Genomic DNA, 21195 nt, shown 5'->3' with positions numbered 1-21195 from the left:
ACACACATATAACACCCAGATATGTCAGTTCGTATACCGGGCCTGTCAGAATGCGTTAGTAACTTCATCATAGGCCCGGCCTCGGAGTCTAGGAGTAGGACAGGAAGGCAGGCGGCCAAGCGGGCGCAAGGGGCGAAAGGGAGGGACCTCAGGTACCCGACTCCTGCCTGCTTTGACGCCGGCGCTGGATCGTCTCCCTGAGATCCGGCTTCCTACGCCGCGCATCGCGCCTCCTCTGAGACCTGCTCCGTGGAGGTGGAGGGCCTCGAGCGGCCACACTAGCCACCTGGCCCTGTCTCCGGCCCTGGGGCCAGGGAGGGGCAGGCTGTCTATGCTGGTCGGGTGCCGGCGCGGACCGGCGAGGGATGAAGGACTTAAAAGCCGCTGAGCGCACCTTCGCCTCCCTGAACTTCTCCACCACCGTTTGTACAGACGTGCCGAAAAGTTCGGAAGGCGAAACCGGGGCATCGAGGAGAAAACGCTTCTCTTTCTCCCCGATGCCCGTCAGGTTCACCCACAGATGTCTCTCTGTGGCCACCAAAGCAGACATAGCGCGACCAACAGCGGTCGCTGTCTGTCTGGTGGCCCTCAGAGAGAGATCAGTGGTGCGGCGCAGCTCAGTCATCTCCTCCGGGGAAAGCCCCAGGCCCTGGTCCAGATCTTTTAGTAGGTCGGCCTGGTACGCCTGCAACACCGCTACAGTGTGCAGGGCGGCACCAGCCTGACCTACTGCCGCGTATGCCCTGCCGTTCAGCCGCGATGTCTCCTTGAGCGGCTTATTCGGCAGGGTTGGAGCCGTGAGTGTCGATGTCCCTCCCGAGGAAAGATACGCAGCCAGGGTATCTTCCACCGGGGGCATCGACACATACCCGTGCTCGCGCATTCCCTGGACATCAGCATAATTGACATGCTGATGTCTGGCAATGCGGGCCGAGTAAGGTTTATCCCATGCCTTCTCGACCTCAGCATGGAGGTCGGGAAGGAATGGGAGGCTCAAAGGAGGTGGCCTGACATGGCCAGGAAGATATCTCTCACCAAGCCTGCCGTGAGAGACCTCTTCCTGCGCGCGCCGCCACGGCAGATCTAACCTCGCGGCGGCGCGCCCCATGACGTCCATCAGCTCCTCATACGCGGGGCAGGAGGGCTGGATGGGCTCAAAAGACTCATCTTCGCCCATCTCAGCCTCTTCCTGCTCGCCCTGGCTAGCAGCCAACAGCACACTCGCCGCTGGATCTGAGGATGTGAGAGACAACACATCCTCATCCAGCAGCGCGCCCTCGTCTCCCGCTGACGAGCGCGAGAGAGACACGCCTCTCTGAAACTCGTCAGCGAGCTCCACCTGCGAACCCCACGATCTCAGCCGCCGGGCAGCCTCAGCTGCCGTGGGACCAGAGCCGCGTGGGGGAGGCGGATGTCCTGATCCCCTCGAGAATAAGGACAAACGAGAGCGGAGCTTTTTGATAGAAAAGCTCTCACAGTGTACGCACTCCGCCCCCTCAAGGACGGAGCGCGCGTGCTGCTCACCCAAACATATCACGCATAAATCGTGCGAATCATCCGGTGTCAGACTCCGCGGACACCGATCAGCACACTTCCTAAATTGCTTACCTCCGGACATTGCCATCAAACTCACGCTTAGAACAAGGTGATCTGAAGAACAAAAAGATGGTTGCTGTATTCACAAGCGCCCTTTTATACTAGTAGGCGCCTTGTTAATGACGTCATGGGCTGGCGCCGGTCAATGTCAAGTTCATTGCCGTTGTTTTATAAGAGCTTCAGAACCGGTCACGCTGAAGGCAGTTCCCAAAGTGTCCTAACCAGGACGCAGCGTAGAGTTCCCTCCGGAAGGGAACAAACAAAACCCTAGGTATTTATTCAACACAGTGGCTAAATTAACAAAGAATAAAGCACCAACAGGCGCTGAATTTTCCCAACAGCACAGCAGTAATGACTTCATGAACTATTTTACTACCAAGATAGATACTATTAGAGATAAAATTGTAACTATGCAGCCATCTGCTACAGTATCACATCAGATATGCTATAAATCTCCTGAGGAACAATTCCATGCATTTTCAACTATAGGAGAGGAAGAGTTGTACAAACTTATTAAATCATCTAAACCGACAACATGTATGTTAGACCCTATTCCATCTAAGCTACTAAAAGAGGTGCTTCCAGAAGTCATAGATCCTCTTCTGAATATTATTAATTCGTCACTATCGTTAGGATATGTCCCCAAAACTTTCAAACTGGCTGTTATTAAGCCTCTAATTAAAAAACCTCAACTTGATCCCAATGAATTAAACAATTACAGACCAATTTCAAATCTCCCTTTTCTGCCAAAGATACTAGAAAAGGTCGTGTCCTCATAATTGTGTTCTTTCTTGGAGAAAAATGGTATCTGTGAGGATTTCCAGTCAGGTTTTAGACCGTATCATAGTACTGAGACTGCTCTTATTAGAGTTACAAATGATCTTCTCCTGTCATCCGATCGTGGATGCATCTCTCTATTAGGACTACTGGATCTTAGTGCTGCATTTGATACTATTGACCACAATATTCTTTTACAGTTTTTTTCAGTCGCTAACAAGCATTTGTCCAAACAGTTGTCACATTTTCAAAACACAATTAGCACAGCATCGGTCATTTGTGGCCATACCATTTACACATTTCATGTCGTTTTCACCCAATATGCAGTCAGTGAACACATTTCCACAATGCTTACATTTTCTTAACAGACAAGCTATACCTCCCAATAAAATTATGGATTGTTTTTGTAGTATTTACGAATGTTAACACACAACATCCCACAATAGCAAAAACAATATTCCAAACCTTAGATACAGTATAAAAACCTCTGCTTCTGCAATGATATCAGTTCAAAAACAATATCAATATCAAAAATATATCTCAGCTGATAATAAACAAACAATTGAATAATTGACACACAGCTGATTTATGTTGGGTAAATTAGGCCAACCACAGCTGATTCCAGTCTGGCTTACACTCAGATGCAGTGGTTATTTTTTTCTATTACATTTACACTTATTCAGTAAAATGAGGACTTTGAGGAGTGATGTTTTGGAAACAGGGTTGGAGTCAATTCAGGAATGAACTCAACAATTACAATTCAAAGAAGGACTTGGAATTGGAATTAGAATTCAACAACAATTACAGGAAACAGAGTTGGAATTGAATTGGAATTACAGGAAGTGGAATTCAATTCAGAGAAATTCCAATAAATTCCATTTATTGCTGTTTCTGAGCATCTATCTGTGATTGCATTTAGAGACATACATTTTAACTTTATTTATGATGCTTTACAAATACCAAGTAATGTATGAAATAGAGTTGATCAAATGCAAGTAAATAAAATGAATGACAGTGGTGATAAGTTTCTGTATGTACTATACATTCAATATATGATTACCACATAATATGTCTCAACTCACAAAAAAATGAGTCATGTTCATTCATGTATTTCATTCACTTTTTATTGCATAGAATTATCATAATTTCCTGAAATTTGGCATGTGAAATGATCATGCTTAATCAACTAAACATACAGTACTTTGTATTTCTTTTATATGTTTGTTGTTTATGTGATTTACAATATTTAATGTATTATAAACTAGCAACTCAAGTGGAATTTTTTGGAATTTGATTTCAATTCTGTTTCCTGACATTCCAATTCCAAATCCAATTCCATTCCATTCCCCCCCCCCCCCCCCCCCCCTTTTTGGGCTTTTTGCTGTTGTTATTTTTATTTATTTATTTATTTATTTATTGTTCAGAATGCTCTTGTGTGTTTCATGGATATTTTGTTCACTGTAAGCAATACAGTGAAACTTTTTCTGTTCTATCATACCATGTTTCTACTGTAGCTCCTGTAATAAACAGAAAAAGAAACTTATTTGCTTTTTACTGGAAATGCTTTTGAATGTAAACATTACTGTACATGTGGACAGACAGTTCCCAACCAAGAAATTTAGTGTCAAAATTGTGGATTGCATGTTTTGCAAGCAAATACCTGTAAAACTGAAACATAAAAAGTCTATGCAGTTTTTGTAATGTCAACAATAGCCAGTATTTTGAAACCTGGTGTACTTTGATTGACTGCATGTACCTTGTGAAGTGAAAACAAGTGTTATTCTTTGACAGAATAATTTCATTTTGAGTCAGATTTCCAGTGTTTTGGTAAAGTTAGTGTGTGCAGAGAAAGATGTGTTCTATTTTGAAATGAAGAGTTAGTATATATTTAACAAAATTTATTTTTGAGAAGAAAATTATCCATTTGGCCAATTGTGTTTTGTAGGTGTGAGTCTGTGTTAAGAGTTTAGAAAAAGTATCTGAAGTATGGGTAAACGCTTGTTAGCGATTGAAAAAAACTGTAAATAGACTTGACAATTATTTTGGCATTAGGGGTAGTGCACTGGCTTGGTTCGAATCATACTTACCTGACCGGCATCAATTCGTAGCAGTGAATGACGAGGTATCATATCAATCACAAGTGCAGTATGGAGTACCTCAAGGCTCAGTACTAGGGCCATTACTTTTTACACTTTATATGTTACCCTTGGGAGATATCATCAAGAAACATGGTGTTAGCTTTCACTGTTATGCTGATGATACGCAGCTCTATATTTCTTCACAGCCGGCGAAACATACCAATTTGAAAAACTAACAGAATGCATAGTTGAAATAAAAAATTGGATGGCAAGAAATTTTTTACTGCTAAATTCTGATAAAACAGAGGTGTTAATTATTGGACCTAAAACCTCCACATGTAATAACCTAAAACACAGTCTAATACTCAATGACTGCTCTGTCAATTCGTTGTCATCAGTCAGGAACCTAGGTGTGCTATTCAATAGCAATCTTTCCTTCGAAAGCCACATTTCTAGCATTTGCAAAACCGCATTTTTTCATCTAAAAAATATATCGAAATTACGACCTATGCTCAGGATGTCAAATGCAGAAACGTTAATCCATGCGTTCATGACCTCAAGGATAGATTATTGTAATGCTTTATTGGGTGGTTGTTCTGCACGCTTAATAAACAAACTCCAGCTGGTCCAAAATGCAGCAGCTAGAGTTCTTACTAGAACCAGAAAGTATGAGCATATTAGCCCGGTTCTGTCAACACTGCACTGGCTCCCTATTAAACATCGTATAGATTTCAAAATCTTGCTAATTACTTATAAAGCCCTCAATGGTTTAGCTCCTCAGTACTTGAGCGAGCTCTTATCATATTATAGTCCCACACATCCGCTGCGTTCTCAAAATTCCAGCAATTTGATAGTACCTAGAATATCAAAATCAACTGCGGGCAGCAGATCTTTTTCACATTTAGCGCCCAAACTCTGGAATAATCTACCTAACACTGTTAGGATACCGTGTCAACTAGTTGAGCCCCAGAGACAGATCATCAAGAAGGAACTCCTACCCTAAACGGCCACCGGCACAAGGCCATGGGAACCAGATAAGTCCTCCCCAATTTGACTTTGTTGCAATATGGAACTCTTGCATTATTATTGACATTTTACTTTATTATTTTAATACTGTAAGGTTGCTTTGACACAACTTGTATTGTAAAAAGCGCTGTATAAATAATCTTGACTTGACTTGACTTGACATTTATAATACTAATCAAAATAATGACAGATTCACATCAGAAGATCAGAACTGTGCCAATTACATTTTATATCTAAAATATTTGCTAGCCAATAAAGTCAAACTCCATAATTAACTTGCTAATCACTAGAATTAATATGTAATAAGAAATCAGGCAAAGACATAAAGGTAATAATTAACAAGCAATTATGAATGCAAAATCATTATAGTGCACTTTGGTACATGCACTGTATATGTGCCTTGCTGAAATGTATAAATTCCCTGCTTGAAACTGAACTTTCATGTTTTGTGTTAGATCCTTAACCTTTAGATAACCACCTCTCGTCATCAGGGCTGAGCTAATCACTGGCAATAACCCCAATAAGAGAAGATCTGCAAACTGATTCGACCTTATAAAAAACGGTCTATCGTAAATAGCCGACAGACTGCAGTGCTTCTAAGCCCTGCTCTTTCAGCACTGTGGCTGCTTAGACCTCATCTGACTGTTTAATACCCTAATAGCTTTCCTACCATTATTAAATCCTGAATGCATGGATACAGATTGTATTTCAGACAGACATAGGCTTCCTGTTTGTCCACTTTATTAGAGGCAAAAAGCAGACCACAGAATCAGAATCAGAAGCCATTTGATGTACTTGTGCTCTAAAGATTTAGAGAAAGACTGTGATTATGGATGTTGGTCAACCACATCTAAATCTGAAAGCAGCTTACAGTGTGAGTTAAACCTGTTTATCAGGCAAAGCGTTGAAGTGAGGACAAGGATCTGATAGTGCTGGGATTAAACAGTAAGAAATGAGCAGCTGGTGAGCACACTTCAAGAGACAAGGGAGACAATAGCCCAGGAAACAATGACAACTCACTTTATTCTAATATATGACCTAATATAGGCTTAATTTAACATTTATATTTACATATTGTTTGACCTATTAAAGAATGATTACCCTTGTGTTGTGTAAAACATTTTTTTTTTTTTTTTGCTAAACAGAAGAAGAATATAAAGTACTCAATCAATGAAAGTGTTGTGAACCACTGTTGTTTAATACCTAACATTCTTCAAAATGTAAGGAAATTGACTTAAAAATGTATCTTTTTTCAGTTTTGAGTCAGTTTTGAGATTTTGCTTTGTTCTTTCTTTACTCTGTTCTTTTAGACTATTGGAAAAGAAAATATCTAAAATGACTATTTAAGCATTTATTATATTAAACTTCATAGATTTAAATTACAATACATATATTAAACAGCGTTTTCTGTTGTTGTTGTTTTTTTTGTATGTGAAATAGTGCATATTTAATTAGATCATGCATCATTTCCCTATTTAAATATAACATTTCACAAAACTTGCAAACTATACTAAACAATAATAGTTATAATGTACTGTTATTTACTGGGGAACTGTGGTGACATGTGTTAGATTACATTTTATACCGTTAGCCTGTCACTGTAAAATCCAATAGTTTACCTTACTTAGATATAGCTAGTTATCTTTACTCAGTTGCTATACTTACTAGGTTTTATGTTACAGCTACTTTAAGGCAAATAAAACAATTTACTTACTGCTTTGAGTAACACTTACTTAAAATATTCAAGTAGCCACAAAGGAACCAACAACATTAATATTAACATATATCAATTAACCAGTGAGAGGCAGCTGTGCACTAATATGTTGGTAACGTGCCAAATAACAAAATAACAACAGAAGAAGAAGAACAAGTTCTTATAACTTTCTTCCTATTGATGCAGCAGCAATGCATCATGAAATCAGATTTATTTGAGTGAAGAAAAATAATAAGTAGAAGCTTAAGAAGCTTTTAATTGGGTTGATACAGTCCTTTAATATTTGCGATAATATGCTCGAGTCACACACAGAATTTAACATTCAGAATGCGAATCACAACAATGGCAACAATTCAATTGTTTACTTATATTAATTGTTACAATAACCATTTTATTTGCTCTTTTTGTTGTGCTACTACTGACACAAGACAGGAAATAAAATTGGCAAATAAAAACAACAACAGTAAAACAAAGCAATTGCATAATTTATTTATGCCACAATGCACCCTGGCAGTCAGTGAGTGGCAATACTAAGTCAAGAGTAAACCTAAAGTAAAGGATCAAGTACCCCCTACAGTTCTTTTTTAGTTACTAGAACTCTTGTGTAAGTAAACTAACTAAACATTTGTCAGTACAACATACTATTCCTATTTCACTTCACTTAATTTTTTTAGTGCAATCGGTTTCCTCACTTTTTCTAAGTAAAGTCAACTTATTATATTTGACAGTGTACTTAAATCATTATTTACTGAAAACGTTGTTATAGCTCTCAAACGTTATTTGTGTTTGGCACATTCAAACTTGATGATGCACTGCAAGGTGGGCATTTGCCCTCACAGACATTAGTTGTATAAAAGAGCAATTGGAATTAATCTGCAAAACATGGCACGGGTTTAGAGGGACAGGAAGATGAGTAAATTAGACAGAATTAATCACCCAATATTTTGGGTTGAATTATTCCTTTCAAATACTGGTTATATGACTACCACTGTACTTGCAAAGTAAGCATCCAAGTACACATCTGCACAGGTGCACAACAGGTAGCAGGTAAGGTAAGGGAAAGTGGTAAGGGAAAGGGAAAGTGAGTTCAGTCCTCAGACGAGAAAGAACGACGGCGCGTAAGTGTCTACTTTAATACTATTTCGCTAGGCGGTCGTTACTTAGAGTTGCTGCTAAAAGCACTTTGTCGTTTCTGTTTAATTACTTATTCCTAAGTATTAATTTTAAGCCGCTGTTCTCTTAAGCACTCTGTAGTTTCTATTCACTTATTTGTTAATATTAAATTTGAGCTGCTTCTAAAACGCACTCTGTAGTTTCTATTTACTTATTGGTTAATATTAAATTTGAGCTGCTTCTAAAACGCACTCTGTAGTTTCTATTTACTTATTGGTTAATATTAAATTTGAACTGCTTCTAAAACGCACTTTGAGCTGCTTCTAAAACGCACTCTGTAGTTTCTATTTACTTATTGGTTAATATTAAATTTGAGCTGCTTCTAAAACGCACTCTGTAGTTTCTATTTACTTATTGGTTAATATTAAATTTGAGCTGCTTCTAAAACGCACTCTGTAGTTTCTATTTACTTATTGGTTAATATTAAATTTGAACTGCTTCTAAAACGCACTTTGAGCTGCTTCTAAAAGGCACTCTGTAGTTTCTATTTACTTATTGGTTAATATTAAATTTGAGCTGCTTCTAAAACGCACTCTGTAGTTTCTATTTACTTATTGGTTAATATTAAATTTGAACTGCTTCTAAAACGCACTTTGAGCTGCTTCTAAAAGGCACTCTGTAGTTTCTATTTACTTATTGGTTAATATTAAATTTGAGCTGCTTCTAAAACGCACTCTGTAGTTTCTATTTACTTATTGGTTAATATTAAATTTGAGCTGCTTCTAAAACGCACTCTGTAGTTTCTATTCACTTATTCGTTAATATTAATTTTGAGCTGCTTCTTAAAGTACTCTGTTGTTCTAATTAATTATTCGTTTGTTTTATTTACATCTATTCACTGTTAGAAAAGGAGTGTTCTTCTGTTATTTGTCCTGCGATTGTTTTTGCTTTAAATTCTAGTTTTTATTGCAATCATTAAAATTGATAACTGAGCGTACGGCCAAGGGAAGCTTTTGTTTTTGTCATATCGTTCCCTTCTGGAGCTATTACAAGTGCGAAGCTGTTGCTTTTTGAGTTTCGATTGAGCCATTTTGCGTGCGGGCGAGACATTTGCGGCTCACTGAGCCTAGGAGGCGTCCCTAGCTTTTATCATTGAAGCACTGTTTGGTTGTCTATTTAACTGCGTCAGAACAGCTGACGCTGAAGCGTCAGCGGAAGCGTTCAGCCTCCTCGCGTGAAGACCGACGAGAGTAAAGACTTGCGACTTTTCCTGCGCGACTTAGCCGAGCAACGACACCGACAACGCACTTAAGTACTCCTCTCCTTTATTTCACTCTTCTTTCTGTCCTCCTCTATCATGTGTTTCCAACTCATTCCGGTGGTCTCTTCACACCGCACTAATATCACACGCACACGTCGACGCAATATTTCTAACCTGCGTCCTATCGACACTTCTTCCACTGAACATTTCTCTTTCACGGTTGGACTCTGGAACTGTCAATCAGCTGTCAACAAAACTGACTTCATTTCAGCATTTTCTGTGCAATCTGGTTTGAGCATTCTAGGTTTGACTGAGACCTGGATTCGTCCAGAAGACTCTGCAACCCCAGCTGCTCTTTCTAATAACTTTTCCTTCTCTCACACCCCTCGTCACACTGGAAGGGGCGGGGGGACGGGACTTCTTATTTCTAACAACTGGAAATACTCAACCCATTCTCCTCTATGCAATTATAGTTCATTTGAATCTCATACAATCACTGTAACATCTCCTATCGAACTCCACATTGTGGTAATCTACCGCCCTCCTACTCAACTTGGCATCTTCTTAGAAGAGCTGGATGGGCTGCTGTCCTCATTTCCAGAGGATGGCAGCCCACTTCTAGTCTTTGGGGACCTCAACATTCACCTTGACAAACCCTATGCTGCTGACTTCAATTCACTTCTAGCTTCATTTGATCTACAACGTGTTATCACTACATGCACTCATAAATCTGGCAACCAACTTGATCTCATTTACATGCGAAATTGTATTTCAGACAATATTGTGGTCAAACCCCAACACATCTCTGACCACTTCTTCATTACATTTGAGCTACATCTTGCTACTTGTGCACTCCCAACCCCTCTACCTGTTACTTTTAGAAGAAACCTACGCTCTCTCTCACACTCCCATCTTTCTTCTTTAGTATCCTCCTCCCTTCCCTCTCCTACTCACTTCTCATCCCTGGACACTAATGCAGCAACTGACACCTTATGCTCCACTCTTACCTCCTGTCTAGATGCTATATGCCCTCTCTCCTCCAGGCCAGCACGATCTGCTCCGACAACCCCTTGGTTATCCGATGTTCTTCGTGAGCATCGTTCCAAACTTAGGGCAGCCGAGAGAAAATGGCACAAATCTAAGGATCCATCCGACCTCAGTATGTATCGGTCTATGCTCTCATCTTTCGCTACCCAAGTACATACAGCCAAATCTTCATACTTCCACAACAGGATCAACAATTCCCCGGACGCACGCAACCTTTTCAAAACATTTAATACACTGCTTTGTCCCCCTCCACCACCTCCCACAACTTCTATAACAGCTGATGATTTCGCCACATTTTTTACAGACAAAACTACATCGATCAATAATAAGTTCTCAGCTCCACACATACAGGAACTAAAATTGACCACAATCACGGCTGGAACCCCCCACTTCTCCTTCTGTCCTTGCTCGGAGGCAGAAGTAACCAAACTTTTCCTCTCCAGCCATCCGACGACATGTCCTTTAGATCCTATCCCCTCACACCTTCTCCAAGCAATCTCCCCTACAATCCTACCGGCGCTCACACACATCATCAACACATCTCTTCTCACAGGCACTTTTCCCACTACATTTAAGCAGGCCCGGGTAACCCCACTGCTCAAAAAACCTACACTTAACTCTTCACTCATAGACAACTACAGACCTGTCTCCCTCCTTCCATTCATAGCAAAAACACTGGAACGGGCTGTTTTCAACCAGCTATCCTTATTCCTCTCACAGAACAATCTACTGGACTCTAACCAATCAGGGTTCAGAAGCGGCCATTCAACTGAGACTGCGCTACTGTCTGTCACTGAAGCCTTGCGGAGTCCAAATCATCGGTACTCATCTTGCTGGACCTATCTGCAGCTTTTGACACTGTGAATCACCAGATCCTCCTGTCCACCCTCTCAATGCTGGGTATTACAGGGACTTCACTTCGCTGGTTCAAATCCTACCTCTCTGGTAGGTCTTTCAGAGTGGCCTGGGGAGGCAAGGTATCCAAAACTCATCAACTGGTCACTGGGGTTCCTCAGGGTTCAGTTCTTGGACCTCTCCTCTTCTCCATATACACTACATCTCTGGGCCCCATCATACAGACACATGGCTTCTCCTACCATTGCTATGCTGATGACACACAGCTCTATCTTTCTTTCAAACCAGACGATCCATCGGTAGCTGCACGGATCTCAGGTTGCCTGGCGGATATCTCTGCATGGATGAAGGAACACCATCTACAGCTCAATCTAGCAAAGACGGAACTCCTTATCTTTCCTGCCACTCCATCTCTACAGCATGACTTCTCCATCCAGTTAGGTTCATCAACAATTACCCCATCAACTTCAGCCAGAAATCTGGGTGTTATCTTTGACAACCAACTGACTTTTAAAGACCACATAGCTAAGACCGCTCGATCTTGCAGGTTTGCATTGTACAACATCAGAAAGATCAGGCCCTTCCTAACAGAGCATGCTACACAACTCCTCGTCCAGGCCCTGGTCATTTCCAGGCTGGACTTCTGCAATGCTCTTTTAGCTGGTCTTCCAGCATGTACAACCAAGCCTCTACAAATGATTCAGAATGCAGCAGCACGACTGGTCTTCAACGAGCCCAAAAAGGCCCATGTTACACCTCTCTTCATATCCCTGCACTGGCTACCGGTTACAGCACGCATCAAATTCAAGACACTGATGCTGGCATATAGGACAGCCACCGGATCATCACCTGCCTACCTCCATTCACTACTACACATCTACACTCCTTCCAGAAGACTGAGATCCTCTAGTGAAAGACGCCTCATTGTACCACCACAGAGAGGTATTAAATCACTGTCCAGAACATTCTCGTTCAATGTCCCTGCCTGGTGGAATGATCTTCCCACCCCTATCCGGAATGCAGACTCCTTAACAGCTTTCAAACGACTGCTGAAAACCCATCTTTTTCGACACTATCTGACTCAATAAAAAAAAAAAAAAAAAAAAAAAAAAAATCCTCCCTTCTAGCCTGTTTTTCCTCTCTTTCTTGATCTTCTCCTTCTAGCCTGCACTCTTCTAACAACGCCTGATATATGGTATTTTTGAACACTTCCTATGTTGATCTGCCTCCTTAGGATGAATCACTTGTTGTACTCCCAATTGTAAGTCGCTTTGGATAAAAGCGTCGGCTAAATGAATAAATGTAAATGTAAATGTAAATGTAGGTAGCAAGTCTGAAGAGTAAACACCTGCATCTCTGCAGGAAAAAAAAATAAAACTTTGTGTTCTGTTAAATGGTCAAACTCACCTCTGAGTGCAGGCAGAAGTGAGTGGTCCTTTTTGTTGTCACATTTGTTGCACTCACTAAAGTACAGGAGCAGGAAGACGTCCACTAGCACCCAGACCAGAGAGGTGGTCAGCACCACCTTACAGTACACAAAGCGTCTCATGAGCCCCTGCTAGCGTCAGGACCCCACAGATGGACAGATGAGAGGGACACAGGAGATGGGGCAGGGGGCGATGTGACAGGACAAGCGCTGAGACGTCATCCCACTGAAGGATAACAAGAAAGACATAAGTATTAGTTGGATCCTTCTTTGCGAAACTCAGATTACATAGTGCTGATACACTATTAATTCAGCCTTTAGAAAAGATTCAAACCAAAACATCAAATTGAGTTAAGACCAAGTCTGGTCAGTATAACAGGTAAGCCGGTAACACTTTACAATACGTGTGCACAAATAAGCATTAATTCATGTTTAGTTAATGCACAGATAATCACGAGTTAATGTATAATTAATGAAGAACTAAACAATTTATTAATGATTACTACATCAGCAACTAATGAACATTCTGTATGATTCGTAGATTAAGTAATCAATAAATTGTTATCAGTTAATTGTGCCATAATGTATTAATTCCATAATAACTTATTTTATTAACTAATAGTGTAAATTCATGTGTTAGTTACCACAGTGGTCAAAGCTATGTACTTCAACTTCCAGTTGTCTGCTTTAATTACTCATTAGCTAATGATTTGCAAAGATATCATTATGTTATGACTTTACTTATTGAGGCACAAAACTATTAACTAATTGTTATATAATATGTCATTGTGGTTATGATATAGAATTAGTCAGTCATGTGCCTTAATGAGTTGAAGCCATGCATTTAAACTTCCATTTGTCTGCTTTAATTAATCATTAGCTAATGATTTGCAAAGATATCATCATGTTATGACTTCACTTATTGAGGCACAGAACTATTAACTAATTGTTAAGTAATATAGTTATAGTTAATGATTAATTAAAGCAGACAACTGCAAGTTGAAATACATGGCTTGAACCCATTTTGGTAATTAATACATTAATTTACACTTTTAGTTAATAAAAGGGGTTATTAGAGAATTAATACATTATGACACATTTAACTAATAACAATTTATTGATTACTTAATCTGTGAATCATATAGAATGTTCATTAGTTGCTGATGTAGTAATCATTAATAAATTGTTTAGTTCTTCATTAATTATACATTAACTCGTGATTATCTGTGCATTAATTAAACATGAATTAATGCACATGTGTGCACACGTATTGTAAAGTGTTACCGGTAAGTCTGTCTATAAACCCTTATTCTTTGTGCAGTTTATGAATGCAATTGTTTGCAGCCCTGCAAGTTCAGTGTCACATGCTGTGTTCAGATATTTAGACTTTTTGTTATGTTGTTATGACCTCAAAACTATGTTATCATAGTGTGTGATCTGTACATTTTGAAATTTGCAACACACAGCTAGCTCAATATGTGCTGCTTTTCTGATGTAGCAAACTTGCTCGGTAGCTCACCTGGTACAGAAATGCATTTGCTATGTGAAGTGCCCGGGTTTAAGTTCAGTGAAATACTAATTATGATAAAAGAGCTTGACGACTTGTAGAAGCAAGTTATATTAGCATGGTTGTTTCAGCAAATCCATTTTTATCTCACATTTGCGATTGTTAACATTATAAGTTCGATTTAGAGGTGATATATGATATATATGAGCATAAACTTTTTAGTGCCACTCATGGGATGTTTCATTTCCAAAGTGCCAGAACATTTACAACAACTAACATTATAAAAACTTACCAGATTCACATGCATCTGTTTTAAATAAAATAGAACACACTTGCTGGATATTTCACTTTGAAAGCATCTAGCCTAGCTAATCTAATAAAAAAAAACATTCTGATTCAATAAAGTTGCACATGGATAAAACAGAATTGTCAAAATGTTGTATTCAAAAGTTATATTTGAATATTTCCTCAGGTAGCTCAGCTGTAAAGTTGCAAACCCTTGTTTAACTGCAATAGCATTTAGTTATGCTACACTACTTGAAGGAGTGGTACACTTCTAGAACAAAAATTTACAGATAATGTACTCACCCCCATGTCATCCCCATTCATGTCTTTCTTTCTTCAGTCATAAAGAAGTTATGTCTTTTGAGGAAAACATTTCAGGATTTCTCTCTATATAATGGACTTCTATGGTGCCCTTGAGTTTGAACTTTGCAGTTTCAAAGGGCTCTAAAGGATCCCAGCTGATGAAGAAGGGTCTTATCTAGCGAAACGATTATTTCCTTTAAAAAAAAATTACAATTTATATACTTTTTAATCTCAAATGCTTGTCTTGTGTAGCTCTGCGTGTACTCTGTGTATTCCGGTTCATAAAAGTTAGGGTATGTTGAAGAACTCTCATCTCATTTTCTCCTCCAACTTAAAATCGTCCTACATTGCTGTATCCCTTTTTTTTTTTTTTTTTTTTGGAAAGGGCATTTGACCTTCTTTGCATGTTCACTTTGTAAACACTATACTTCTACTTATACAGATACTTCTGCAGCGATGTAGGATGATTTTGAAGTTGGAGAAGAAAATGAGATGGGAGAATTTCGACCTACCCTAACTGTCATGAACTGGAATACACGCAGAGTTCACGCAGAACTAAACAAGATGAGCATTTGAAGTTAAAAGGTATATAAATTGTAATTTTTTTAGAAGTTAACTGTTGTTTCACACCTTCTTCCTCGGCTGGGATTATTTAGAGCCCTTTTGAATCTGCATTTAAACTACATTTTGAAAGTTCAAACTCGGGGGCACCATAGAAGTCCACTATATGGAGAGAAATTCTGAAATGTTTTCCTCAAAAAACATAATTTCTTTATGACTGAAGAAAGAAAGACATGAACATCTTGGATGACTAGAGGGTGAGTACATTATCTGTACATTTTGTGTACCATAAGTAAACTACTCCTTTAATGGAAAAAAGCTGCTCAACGGTAGAAATTAAACTTACTTGAAGACAGCTCTGCTACTATTCAAAATAAGTAATTATATTTAATTATTTTGAATTAGTTACTTTTCAACTTTAATGTCTATGCAGCAAGCGAGAGAAGTGACACAAGAAGATCACTTCTGTACGTATTGCTTCTCTTGTTCTCTTTGTTCCTCCCTCGCCCTTTTCTAGGCTCTATCCTGCAGTCTGGAAACAGTACACTCGCTCCAGACTGTCTGTCCTTTTCCTCCAGGGAATGCCTGGACAGCACACAGTGAACACAAACTCCAGAATCCATTCTATATATACTCAAAAGCACAAGCTGACAATGAACACTGGAAAGAGTAAAAGTAAAAGCTATCAGACAAACACAGACAGATGATTTCATAGCATTAAGACATTATGAATAAGAAGTAAAAGAAGAATTTGTATTTATCCCTCAGTTTGTAAATATAAACAACAACCATGTTTTCAGTACTACACTAAAACAGATGTTTACTGGACATACAGTAGATATTCCAGATGGTTTAAAATGGAAATGTGCAGCTAGTATTTTGTTAAAAATGGCTTGCATAAATTATTTAGTGTAGCAGAAAAGTCCAGTGGCTGTACTTTTGAAACAATGTGCACATGTTCACATCCTGTTCAACATCTTTCCCCATAGACTTCCAATTCAAGTCCATTACTGTACACATGACTTTTGCTTTTTCGACTGTGGTAATAGTAAGCGTGTGAACTTTTGTTGAACTGGAAATACGTATATCTTTAAAAAGGTAACACTTTACAATAAAATTATTTCTTAACATTAGTTAACTGCATTAGTTAATGTGAACTAACAACGTCTAAAACGTCTAAAAACATTTACAAATCTTAATATTAATTTCAACATTTAGTAACACATTATTAAAATCTGTCTGTTAATATTATTTAACCTGAGATAACATGAAGTAACATTTAAAAAGCTGAATGAATACTGTATCAAATGTATTGCTTGTTGTTAGTTACCCTATAAAAAAATAACACTATAAAGACTCTCTCATACCTTGTGTAAAGGGGATAAGAAATTCCCTGGCAATATAAAAACCAGCATGGCAATAAAATGCGGCTAGTACTGAAAAGAATCAGTCATCTGACTCATATAATTGAATCAAAAGACTCACAGCACAAGCAAACGGGCTGTAATCTCAGATTTGATCACAAATGTTGTTGACCATCTGCTCAGCTGTCTAGGACTGCAGTGGCACCAGGCAGAACTTCCCTTAGGAATAGTATTTCCAGTTAACCGGTCTCAACAAACTGCTGAAAAGCACCAATCATGATGCATATCAAATAGATTGCATGGTCAACTGTCCTTGGCCTGTTTAAGCACTGCTTAAGATCTGTACAAATTATAAATAAATGATGAAAGATTGTCTTTTTGAATGAAGCAAGCATGTCTTTGCTAAAAATCTCTGAGTATATTTTAATTTAAATTTAGAGACATAACGCAGATAATAAAAAAACACACAGACAGCCAAAGTCTACTTCATACTTAGGGTTAAAGATCTCAACAAACAAAGTTTGACATATAACTCATCCAGCAATGTTTGTGTTTGTACATACATGAGGAGTGTATGGTAAAATTATAAATATGGGTAAAATCCCTGTGAAAAAACAATAAGGAAAATTCCTGTACATTTTCAGCTGAACTTTTCTTATAGTGTTAGAAAACAATCGCAACTAAATGTTATCACCTGGCAAAAATTCTATAGATTTGAACCTGTGTCATCAGATTCAAAAAGTTGAAAAATATCAAATGTCAAAGGGCATCTGTGTCAGTTCTAATTTGGTGCATGCAGTATTTCCAGCAAGGTATTCATAATACAAACCTGCATATCTACAGTGCTTTTAAAAATGTAAGGTCAGTAAAATGTTTGAATGCTTTTGAAAGAAGTCTCTGCATCTGAATAAAAATACAGTAAAAATGAAAAATGTCTGAAAATACACAATTCCAGATGCAGAAACGTATGACTTGGGCCAGGAAGCAACTGCAATTTATCATCAGATACATACAGTCGTGGCCAAAAGTTTTGAGAATGACACAAATATTAGTTTTCACAAAGTTTGCTGCTAAACTGCTTTTAGATCTTTGTTTCAGTTGTTTCTGTGATGTACTGAAATATAATTACAAGCACTTCATATGTTTCAAAGGCTTTTATTGACAATTACATGACATTTATGCAAAGAGTCAGTATTTGCAGTGTTGGCCCTTCTTTTTCAGGACCTCTGCAATTCGACTGGGCATGCTCTCAATCAACTTCTGGGCCAAATCCTGACTGATAGCAACCCATTATTTCATAATCACTTATTGGAGTTTGTCAGAATTAGTGGGTTTTTGTTTTTCCACCCGCCTCTTGAGGATTGACCACAAGTTCTCAATGGGATTAAGATCTGGGGAGTTTCCAGGCCATGGACCCAAAATTTCAACGTTTTGGTCCCCGAGCCACTTAGTTATCACTTTTGCCTTATGGCACGGTGCTCCATCGTGCTGGAAAATGCATTGTTCTTCACCAAACTGTTGTTGGATTGTTGGAAGAAGTTGCTGTTGGAGGGTGTTTTGGGTACCATTCTTTATTCATGGCTGTTTTTGGGCAAAATTGTGAGTGAGCCCACTCCTTTGGATGAGAAGCAACCCCACACATGAATGGTCTCAGGATGCTTTACTGTTGGCATGACACAGGACTGATGGTAGCGCTCACCTTTTCTTGGACGCCCTGAAGCCTTCTTAACAAGAATTGAACCTCTTTCCTTGAAGTTCTTGATGGTCCTATAAATTGTTGATTTAGGTGCAATCTTAGTAGCCACAATACCCTTGCCTGTGAAGCCATTTTTATGCAATGCAATGATGGCTGCACACGTTTCTTTGCAGGTCACCATGGTTAACAATGGAACAACAATGATTTCAAGCATCACCCTCCTTTTAACATGTCAAGTCTGCCATTCTAACCCAATCAGCCTTACATAATGATCTCCAGCCTTGTCCTCGTCAACATTCTCACCTGAGTTAACAAGACGACTACTGAAATGATTTCAGCAGGTCATTTAATGACAGCAATGAAATGCAGTGGAAAGTTAATTAAGTTAAGTTAATTTTCATGGCAAAGAAGGACTATGCAATTCATCTGATCACTCTTCATAACATTCTGGAGTATATGCAAATTGCTATTATAAAAACTTAAGCAGCAACTTTTCCAATTTCCAATATTTATGTAATTCTCAAAACTTTTGGCCATGACTGTACATAGTTACATAGTTATTACCAGGCGTCCATTTAAGCAATGCCAACCAGTGTCTTAAGGCTGGATGGATGCATAAGTGCTAAAATCTATTTGTCCTGTTGTCGGATGTAGCAGTGTAGAAGGATGTAGTCCTTAACAGAGCGGGGCATCTGTTTTCTGACTCCAGTATAGACAACTTCATTGATAATGATGATGATGGTGCTCTCATCTGGTGTAGACTTGGTAAAAGTTAGTCACATTTTCTTTGAGAAGTTTAACAATTAATAATAAAAAAGTGTTGTTTAATTATTATTATTGAATTCTCTGAAATATTCAAGGCTCCTTTGCTTTTAAATGTCTGCATTGTTTGATTCCCTTTAGAGATTCAATTAACCAGTCTAAAAACTCAGTCCTTTAGCCTGGGGTGTACAGTTACCTCAAAGCTATTATCATTAGTCTCCTGAAACTCAAAACCCAAAGAAAGCATTGATTGGGTCTTAATTAAGAGGCTTTCACTTAACATTGGACCTTTACGACATCTGCTATTTACAGTTTTGAGACTGATGAGATCTTGTTCATTTGAAGCCATAATTATTTTCCATGTTTGCTAACAGTGTTTATTTTAGCTATGCAGAAATTTAAGACATTGTCTCAATGTCAATTATAAAGAATTGAAATTAGAAACAAGACAAAGAAGCAGCTCATGGCATACCCTAATGCCCCACAGTCTATATATCTATAAAATCATTTGATTTCAATTTAAGAACAGCATCTTTTGTCTGCTTAGGTGACTTCAGGCAAACCAGGCCAGTTTTTGGCACTGAGATGACTAAGAAAAAAGTCCCAATTATCCTGAATCCCAATTATCCTGAATTAATCTCTATTTTTAGCATTTCCACTCTCACCACTTCATTTACCATACCACTGTAATCTGTCACGTGCTAAAGATCAACACTATTACCTTCTCAGTCATTATACAAAAACACGAGATTCGTTAAAATGTCAGTTATTCTAAGGTGATTTGCATACGTATATTTGCAAATTGTACAAGCCCAAAGGCGCAAGTTAACCCCCAAAGATTTTTTTTTTAACTGTCTGTAGCCTGGATGTTTTTGGTTTGGGATCGTGCAGGACAGATGCTGACATGTGCACTTAATATTTAAGGAAGTGTTTTACATGTCAGGCAATGACACTTATACTTACTGAATGAAGACTGAATGACACCTTGAGTCCCTGATGACCAGCCAACAACGTGTTGCGTCTGTTTCCTCTTATTTATAATTCCAGTACGATTTCATTCGTATCTCTTCTTACGAGTATGAACACCGCAGAACGACATAGTCCCAGTAAAACATAAATGAATAAATAAATACATACAAATAACAGGCCGAATTTATTTAGCCCAAAAAATCTCGAGCTGTCCCTTTCAGCACTGTCTCTGTGACAAATGATGCTGCATGCATTCTGCCCACTGCATCACTGGCCAGATGTCATCCCTGCAACCGGATGATAATGGTGGAGCCGTGTGTCGTATGCCAGCTAGGTCTCAGGTTATGTCTTCGTATGAATAAACATTTGTCTGTTCTTTGAAATGCTTTCTTAGGATGTCGGTATCGTTCCGTTTGGGCTATTGGATTTAGGATGACTGGAGACAAGAGGCGTGTCCATCTGAAGACACCAATGCGCAAGTGCGCGGAGGACATCTGGTACATGTAGGCTATTTCTAATGACAGCTCTCTCGCTGGGAAAAAGACAATGATTGTACTTGTGATGCATAGCGTTATTATTACCAACCATTCAGAATAATAATAAGTCACATTGTGGATAATGTTGTCTTTTACTGCTACAAAACTTCTTTCAATGATTAAACGTATTAAAAAAATTGAAATATTATAATTAAAAAATATTTGGCTGTTCATTTTGTATTCAATTAGAATCTAGATCACTCAATCCATAAAATCCATTCCCATTTATTATTCACAAAAATAATACGTATAATATACATGGTGCATTTGCTGTCCAGAGTAAGTTTAGAGGCACAGCGGCGACACCTGCTGTATGCAC

General features: G+C 38.7%; 1 protein-coding gene across 1 annotated transcript in view; it reads right to left on the bottom strand.

Annotated features, from left to right (window-relative positions):
* The window catches only part of galnt13 (polypeptide N-acetylgalactosaminyltransferase 13), a 107466-nt gene extending 86703 nt beyond the window's left edge, over positions 1 to 20763 (bottom strand). The window contains exons 1-2 of the mRNA XM_073845698.1: positions 20335 to 20763; positions 12875 to 13119 (exon numbers count right to left, since the gene is read on the bottom strand). Coding sequence (XP_073701799.1) covers positions 12875 to 13016 — 142 coding nt within the window. The 5' untranslated portion in view covers positions 13017 to 13119; positions 20335 to 20763. The remainder of the gene's footprint in view (positions 1 to 12874; positions 13120 to 20334) is intronic.
* Positions 20764 to 21195: the final 432 nt, after the last annotated feature.

The sequence above is a fragment of the Garra rufa genome, chromosome 8, assembly GCF_049309525.1.
Source record: "Garra rufa chromosome 8, GarRuf1.0, whole genome shotgun sequence".
Taxonomy (NCBI): Eukaryota; Metazoa; Chordata; class Actinopteri; order Cypriniformes; family Cyprinidae; genus Garra; species Garra rufa.
This window is presented reverse-complemented; position numbering and strand designations above follow the sequence as displayed.